At 31.2% G+C, this 9,629-nt stretch overlaps 1 protein-coding gene across 2 annotated transcripts in view; it reads left to right on the forward strand.

The window, feature by feature from the left end:
• LOC140436990 (anillin-like) overlaps positions 1-8,917 on the forward strand; it is an 81,535-nt gene extending 72,618 nt beyond the window's left edge. For both annotated transcript variants that reach the window (XM_072526198.1, XM_072526199.1), the window contains exon 20: positions 8,644-8,917. In XM_072526198.1, the coding sequence (XP_072382299.1) occupies positions 8,644-8,746 (103 nt within the window). In that variant the 3' untranslated portion in view covers positions 8,747-8,917. The remainder of the gene's footprint in view (positions 1-8,643) is intronic.
• Positions 8,918-9,629: the final 712 nt, after the last annotated feature.

Consider the following 9,629-nt stretch of genomic DNA (forward strand, 5'->3'; position numbering starts at 1 on the left):
TTGATACGTTAGCAGGTGGCGCTACTAGCAAACATAATTGAAGGGCTCGGGTGTAAATAATGGTATCTGACAAAATTGTCGAAATTAAGGTTTTGCATGAAAACAATGGTATAGTTCGTCCCAAACCCTTCTTTCACTGCGTCATAGTTGATCGAATTCTCTCTAACACATTAAGCTAGAAGTGACAGAAAAAAACGTGAGTCTGTGATTATTAGACATAAAACTTAGAAAATTATTTATCGTAAGCTAATTTTAATTACGGATGTATAATTGGTTGGAGTTTAGAATACGCTAAATAGATATCCAATCAATGATGCGCATAAATATAATTTGATGCAGATTGTCTCGATCGTGACAGTACTTTCATAATGTCATCTGATCAAATAATAATTGTCATTCCAGTGACATTTTACAGTGAAAATTTAATTTTGTATTTATTTATTGTATAATAAAAATATTTTAAATATGCCGAGATATATCGAGAAAGAACAAAAAGACTAATATTAAAATTATTAAATTATTTTCAATTAGAAAAAGACAGATTACGATCCTGCAACTGTCAAATTTAACTAAAATGTCATGCAATAATTCTCGACATTCTTAAAATCCTATATGACGTCAAAATTAGTGACGCACTGAAAGAAGGGTTTGGGACAGACTGTATATGCAGTTCTAAACAGGAATCTGTTGATATTTCGTTACTAGTTTAAAAGATGGCGCTGCAAATAAGTTGCAAATGGCAGCTAAGTGACATCGAATTTGGGTAAATAATGGTATGTGTAAAACATTAGTGTTTCCTTCAACATTTAAAAAATATCACACCATTTTTTACACCCGAACCTTTCAATTCATTAAATTATTTTAATATAATATAATTTGTTTTAAATATAAATAATAAGTAGATATTAAAATTACTTTATTAAATGTTGAAAATATTATTTAAAAAATATAAAAAACATAGTATGAAGCTTAGCGCTAGTCTACAGTGCCAGCTAATGCACCTACCACCTATTTTTAAAGCAAGTTTTGATGCCAGTAGATAACACCCAATGCATTACGGGAAATTTTAACATAGTAGGCTGATGTTACGAATGCTTTTGATAACAAAAAATAAGTCTTGTTTCGATTAATCAGTGATTTTTGTAATATCTAGTTTATTTTGGTTTATTAAAGGAAAGCAGAAAATAACGGGCGTAATAATTTTTCTACTATAGATATGAGAAGAAATATTTAAAAAGATACCCAAACAGGCCACAACCTAATCACCAAACCTTTAAACATCTCTTTCGGAATTTAGGCGAAAGTGGTTCATTTCTTTCTAAACGTGAGAACTTGGCCGACCGAAAATCATTACGCCCGATCAGGAAGATGAAATAATGGTTCGCGTTGACGATGAGTCTCAAATAAGTACACGACATTTATCTTCAGCGTTAGGAATCAGCAAAACTTTAGCTTTAAAAATTCTACACTGCAAACAATTTCATCCTTACCATTTTACACGTATGCAAAATCTATTGTCAGCAGATTTACCTTTAAGGTGTAGATTTGCAAATAATATCCGAAACAGGTAAAATCTTGACCATTCCTTCGTCGATAGAATATTTTTTACGAATGAATTTTAATATTTTTAATTTAAAGAAAAATCATTTCTGAGATACTGAATATCCCCATGTTAAAAGAGAAAGGCATTTTCAACACGAATTTTAAATAAATGTATAGTTTGGAACCATTGGTAATCAGTTTTTACGCATGCGAATTAGCTTGTAATTTGTATGGTGAGATTTATTTAAATTTTTTACAAAATGATTTTATTGATTTGTTGGAAGAATTGTCATCAAACTTAAGGCAAAATATGTGACGTATCCAAGATGGTACACCACCACATTATAGAGAGAGGGCAGTGACAACATACTTAAATACAATTTTCTTGAACGTGGTAGTCATATTCCTTGGTCATGTGGTGAGATACGGATATAGATAATTATTTAATTCATAAAAAATCGCAAAAGTATACTTATTATAATACTTACTTACTTATAATAAATACTGCAGCATTTTCTTTAGAACCAATGATGCTATTTAATATGAGACGATCTTTTATGGAATGTATTGACAAATGAATTACAGAAAATGGTGGACATACCGAGCACTTACTTTGACAAAAAGTTTAATATTATTTAGTTTAACTATTTCTTAATTTGGTTTGTAAATAAAATGTTTTTATTATGACTTTAATTTAATATAAAACGTAAAATGTCTGATGTAAAATCCTATTATTCTGTTATTTTCTCAAATTCTATTATTAATTATCCTGCTGATATATTTATTTTATTTAATATTTCGTTAACGATTAACTTTAGTTAAAGATATCTCATACCAAAATTCAGAAGTATTGATGTGTTTGTCTATTTTTTCTTCGTTGCCTGGAGTAATTGCGTTAAATCAGAATTATGCAACTGATTTGTAAAATGCGATTATCTCGAAAACTGTTGAGTTTGAAGTTCAAAAGTATCTAGTTGTAAATTTTTATACATAAATGTTCACAAACATGAAAGTTATAGCGACAAATTAGTTTTTAAATTTCCACTTGGCCTAAATCGTAATATTTTAAAGTGTAGAATCTACTCTTTCTTTTTGTACAATTACTTAAGGACCACCCTGTATATACTGCTTCAAATACATAGCTCATTTATTTGTAATGAGAACGGAAATTTCCGGTTTAATTTTCGCCACATAACTTTATTGAATCCGAATTAGTCAGTTTTTCATCACCTGTTACAGATTTGGCTGCACTTATGTTCAGAACTAATCCGGGTAACAGACATATAGACCAAAGAAATTAGTAAATAGAAAGCCTTTTTCGTGACACTCTTTTATACAGGTATCTAACAACTGCTTTTGATAAATTTGGTAATAACAATATGTAATAAACAAAATATGCAAAAGATTAAACGTATTTTTTTACTTATAAACAATATATAAACAGTGTAAGATCGCTATTAGATTTTAAATACTAAAGGTGAAGACCGGTAAATTATATGGAAAAGTGACACAATTTTACCGAAAAGGCATAGAAAATCCTTTAAAATGAGAGTTTGTAAAGTTATTTTTGTTAATTTGTTGCTTAATTATTGCAAAACTAGCCTCAAAAGTCGATTTTTTGAAAATTATTAATGACTTTTGCAAAAATGCACAAAAAACTTTAAATTCACGTGATAATAGTAACAATGTCAAATCTATTCAGCTATAAAAAATTCAAGCAGTTTTACTAACAATTATTGCACAATTGAAGTTGTTTATCGCAGACAGCTTTTATCTAGAAAGTTATTGTGCGTAAACTATTACGTCTACATGAATGCTGAAAGTACCAAATTGAAGAGAAAGGCTTATTGTATCAAATTTAATCATTTAACGATTCAAAAATTTATATTGAATATTGTATCAAATTTAACAATTTACGTCACATCAAATATAGGAAGTTCATTTTTTTATTTGAAATGTTGGCACTTTTACACGAATTTAAAAAAAATACAATGTCATACGACCCTTAGAACCCGATTTAGACCTTTTTTATTTCTATATTTTACTATTTCAAAAACTGAATTCATAAATTCAAATTTATAAAAGTCGCAATATCTCTGGTTCTAATCTAGTAAAATTGATGTTTTTTTTATGTTGGGTACTTCGTTGCATAGACTATAAAAATTTAATTAGTTAATTTGTGAATTGTTTTTTTAACCGTGTAATTTGTGTGATCAATTTAAAATAAATATTTAAGTAGTAGAAAAGGTTATGAAATGATAGGTAACTTAAATATTTATGTATTATAGTTATAAATATTATGTTTTCAAAATAAATTTTACAAAAAAATTAATTATTTGACAATAAAATCTGTACGTGTATTTTTTTTTAAATTATGCCTGTTATTTTTACAATTACTTTCTGAATTTTGATTAATAACGTCGTAAATTAACATAAATAAATCTAAAATCAAATGGATGTGTACCTGAGTCAGTGCCGGTTTAACACAGTCTGCCGCCCGGTGCTGATACGGATGCCGCGCCCAGGCTCAAAAATATTTCTTAACTTAACTTTTCAATTCAACTAAACATATTTTGAATTCAAGTTTATTAAAATAAGAAAAACAATTACATCTTTTTTGGTTTCAAACTTAAATTAATACTTACAAAATATAAGAAAAAAATTAAAGGCGAACTTCAAAAAGTAAAATAAAAATGTACCTAATAACATTCAAACAGGTAACAGGAGGTATGTAATCAAATACCTTTACTATTAAAAAGCTTGTTTTCTTGCTTTTACTGAAGCGAAGTTTTCGATATCATTTATATTTGATTCATTTACTAGGTCCTCGTTAATGGATAAAACTGTTAAGGAGTTCAAATTTTCTTGGGAAATTATATTTCTTAAGTAGGTGTTTACACTTTTTAGTGTCGAAAGAAAGCGTTCGCCACTTGCATTTGCGACCATTATGGAGAAAAAAATACGCAGGCAAATATTAACGTTTGGAAAAGATATTAATTTATTTTCGTATAAAACCTGTATCAACTCTTAAGGAGTGTCTATTTTTAATTGGGAACATACGTTAACAAATGCTTTAAATGAACACATTTTTGGTGAAAATACCCGTCCAAATCCTCCTTGTATTTTTGTGGTAATTCTGTTGCTGATCTCAAAATATCTTCATCTTCCGTAGTTGTCAAATGCTCTTGATTTATAACTATCAGTTCCCATTTTTTCTTTTTGGCATTCGGAGGCTAACTTGCCTCCGAATTCTTTTCTCCTAATTGCAATTTTTTTTGATAATTCTTTTCTCGGCATAATTTTCGTTCCCTGTTAAAAACATTCCCAAGGCCTTGTAGTGATCAAATCGATTAAGAAATCAAAGTAATCTGCTAAAGATGATAACAGATGACCGGTTGTGCTTAAATCCATATGTTCCTTTTGTACTGCTTTATTCACCCCATTAACCCTTTTTAAAATATCAAGCCAGAATGATAAAATTATTCCGTTTTCCAACAAATCAATTTTTTCCGATAGAGAAGCTGCTTCAACTCTTATTAGATTTTTCTCATTTATATCTGTTGACATTTCAATCAAATATATTTTAATCAAACCGTAATTGATTTTAAACGCATGTCGATACGAAGAAAAAATTGTAGATAGCTTGTACCGACATAAAAATATGTTGCTTCCAAACAACAATCTGTTGCATTTTGGAAAACCAAGTTTAAAGAGTGAGCAGCACACCGCACAAAGAGAGATTGGATCTTTCATGTTCGTCAAATTTTTTCTTACTTTCATTCCATAATGAAAATCGTGTTTTAAATTGGTTCTTTTTTTTTCAAATAAGACACAATAAAGACAAAACCTATTGCCAGTGCTCTCCGAGTAAATTGCCCAATCGCGGCGAGCCACTTCTGCATTAACCAGTTTTTTATAAAATATTTGATTACTGGCATACCTGTTTCGTTCGTCAGTTGAAAAGCCCATATCTATAAGATTCTGTTCGACCCAGTTTTCTAGATTCATTTCTGCATAATTATTGTAATCTTGCCATAGTAAATCCTCTTTTGGATCTGAAAAAAAATAAAAAAAATTATTTGTGATTGTCCTGTTTTAGTTACCACTTGTAAAGGCACCGTTATCTATTTGCATTTTAGCCTCGTTACAAAAAATTTAAATATACCTTACCCGAGTTACTGGTAAGTGGTGGTTGCTTCTTTATCTTCTAATACTTTTGAAACATGTAATACTAAGTGATCTGGCATTGATTCTGAAGTCTCCAAAATAGGTTGATGTGGTCGAATATGAATATATTTATCACTAGTAGCACTAGAACTAGGACCAGGTTATGAAATATTTGTAGTGTCATCTTCTTGATTTCCATCCGTTGAAAAAATGCTGTCATTTTGGGTATACCTTTCAAAATTTTATTTTGCTATTCCTGCTTTTCTTGTTTCCTTTTACGCCAGAAAGATCCAGAGTGTTTCGGCCCTTCCATATTTTCTATTGAATATTTATTATATTAATGTTTTATTTACAGATTATAATTACCTATACAGTTTCAAATGTAAGACAAACCTCTTACCGTATTTTAATTTTACGTTTGTATGCGGTACAAACGCGGTGTTACAATTTTGCGGTGTCCGCACATTATTCTTAAATGCTGTAAAATGATATAATGTTACAAAGGCATGTTGTATGAACATATACATATATATATATATATATATATATATATATATATATATATATATATATATATATATATATATATATATATATATATATATATGTATATGTATAATATGTATTCAAATAAGTATAAGTAGTCAAGGAGTATACTCATAATATAACGGCTTCTCAAAATTTTTGTATTATAACAATGTAGGCATACATATACTATTTATTTTTAAAAAGACAATACATACATTTATGTATTACAAAATATGTAAATACAACATTTTACCTGAATATTTAATGAAAAAAGTCTGTAATTTTTGTTTGTCGCCTTCCTTGAACTTCTGAAAAAAACATTTTTTCAATTGTTGTGGAAACAATCGATAATGATTCTTTCACACTCTGGGAAGTTTCAGCAGTCTGAATAAATGCTCTTATGGTGGAACAAGCAGCATACGTTTCAGCAACAGTAGGGATTTTGCCGAAATCTTCCAATTATTCATCAGCCTCATCAGTACTTTGTTTTTGTTTGTCACTAGTTTGGTGACTCAGTACGATGTCAATATCTGACAGTTCTTAGCTCGTACTTATTTCGTCATCCACTCGTACATAGTCATCTGCAGAGCAGTCAGAACTGAGAAGGGAAACGGCATCCTGCAAATTCATTTGTGCAATATCGTTGTATGCGATTCCTGATGGTTGTAAGTCGTTAGTTAGGCCGGAAAAACGAAAACAGTTGATGATCGTTTCCTTTCGCAAAGATTCCCATGCCTTTGATATCATTAGTATAGCGTCAAGAATACTGACTTTCGTATCGTCGTTATTCTTTTTCTTTTCGATGATTTTGTACACCAATTCTTTCCGAAAGCATGATTTAAGACTTCTTATAACTCATTGGTCCATGGGCTGCAGTACGGACGTACAATTTGGAGGCAGAAAAACGAGTTTAATTTGTTTTAACCTGTCAACTGGGGGTGGGACGGACAGTTGTCGACAATTAAAATTATGTGTTTATTTTGTTATAAAAGTTCACTGTCCCATTTTATTAAAGTCTTTTCAAAAATAGCCGACGTCATCCAGGCTTTTTTATTGAAATCGTAATCAACAGGGAGATTTTTCACGTTTTTAAAACAGCGCGGCATTTTACTTTTTCCTATCACCAAAAGCTTCCTTTTTATGAAACCGGACAACAAGAACTGTAACTCGCTCTTTTGAGAGTTTACCAACATTTCTCCCCTTTAAACTTTAACGAGGAATCGGCTGTCAGTCTAAAAAATAAACCCATCTCGTCAGCATTAAAAATTTCATCATCGCTATAGCCGGACCTGAGTGTAGGCCACACATTTTCAACCCAGTCATTTGTATTTGATCTATCAACAACTGCTGACTCACCTGAAATTTTTCAATGGACAATATTGTAGCGAGCTCGGAAACGTTGAACCCAGGAAGCATTACACTTAAAATCCTTCTTCAAAATCACAGCGAAAGCGTCTGGCTTTACCTGAAGCATCGACCCACTCACGGCTACATTGTTTGAACCAATCGAGCAAAGCACTTTCAATGTCACTGTGATTTGATGACCCGACGCGTTTTCCTTTTTCACAATTATTAAATTGCATAATAATTTTCTCTCGCCGTTTCATCATTCCAGCAATTGTTGAGCGTGACGTTTTAAATTCCCGGGCAATGGAACTCGCGGAATCACCGGATCGACTCGGCAAATTATTCCAAACTGTTTCTCAATAGTAAATTGTCTCCGTGACATGTTTTCTATGAAGGCTAGACACAAATCAATTCAAATTCAGAAACTCTTGGCTTGGGCCAAATGGTGTAAACAAAATTTTGTAATACAATGGACCCGTTTTGGGAGCTCTAAATGTCTAAAGGACAAGTAGTCAATGTACCATGGATGTACTATAACCATAAATTAATAAATCCTTACTTCTCATTTCGTGGTACTAAATATCGGTAATACCTGTGAAAAATACAACACTACAATGTCCATTTTCATAAATTTAAGGATAGCACTTTTAAACTTACTTATTATTTATTAAGATGTGGAAACAATATTATATTGAACATTGTATCTATTGTCATTTACATCATGCGTTGGTTATAATTATTTATTTATTATACAGTGTGTGAAAATGTCATAATTGAAAGAAATGGATGTTGTATCATCTGAGGTGCAGATATGTACTTGAAATTGTACGCTGTAACCAATAATTTAACAGCTAGTGTTCCAAGAAATACGTTTGCTCTAACCGATTTGTTCATTATAAGCAATATAAATGCGTTTTTTGTATGTCATTTTATGGGACCTACTATCTTGTTTCTTATATCCGATTGTACGTTATAGCCTGTGTCGTTGTAAACTATTTTTACTATTTAAATTTTAACGACGATCGACTAGATTTATATTAACGATTAATTTTGTTTTAGACACTTACTTTCAGCAGATACGAAACAAGAAAGGATAGAGTGGTGCACAAAATTCAACGCTGCCTTAACAGCAATAAGAATGTGGGGCAACAGTCAGCAATAAGTTTGATTTAACACTAATATTACGCTTTGTAATTGTTAATGGCCTGTCGTGGCCATCATCTTTAATATTGTTTAATAATTATAGTAGTGTATTATATTTTAGGTAATATATTAAATAACGTATTTTATTTTTATAACAGTCTATATTGGAATAAACATATTTTATCTTAGATTAATGTGTGACTTTTGTGCGTTTTACTCAAATTCCAGGACGTGTATATGGAACTGAGATCAAACAGATGTATATATGGAAGTTGACTATGCGACTATGACTATGGAAGTTGACCTTGCTTGGAAGGTTCGGTCGAACTCATGGAAATAATAGCGAAGATATTATAAAACATACAATGAATAGAGCAATTGAGAACGAGGACAGCCCTAGGTTATAGCTGAAAACGAGGCGGTAAAATGTAGTAAAGGAACAGATCACTAATGTAAATGGACTAGTGGCTGAATTGGTAATGCCTGAAGAGGACCGTATTAAACATTCCTTGAAGAATCTTACGATCAAGCTTAAGGAGTTAACTGAACCAGTCAAGCAAATCTAACAACAAAAATACAGATCAAGGTCAAAAAAGTGAAAATGGCTTGTTGTCTGGATATGTTGAGGTTACAATCAGCGAGAAGGGGCGGGGGGTGAGAATATGTTGTTTCGTAAAAGTGGAGACGTTGAAAAGCAGAAGCAGAGTGCAGTCGAAGTAGATGGGCACGTAGACGGAAATTGGTGAAGCGAGATATGAATTGGCAAGAATTAAGGATGGCAAGACGTTAGCTAAACTACATGGAAGTGGTCGAGAAGATTTATACTGCATTTGACAAGGCGAATGATTAAGGAAAAATGGGAGTGTGAGATGGATTTAGTTCAAAAGATCACAGCACAGTTG

Source organism: Diabrotica undecimpunctata, chromosome 3, assembly GCF_040954645.1.
Source record: "Diabrotica undecimpunctata isolate CICGRU chromosome 3, icDiaUnde3, whole genome shotgun sequence".
Taxonomy (NCBI): Eukaryota; Metazoa; Arthropoda; class Insecta; order Coleoptera; family Chrysomelidae; genus Diabrotica; species Diabrotica undecimpunctata.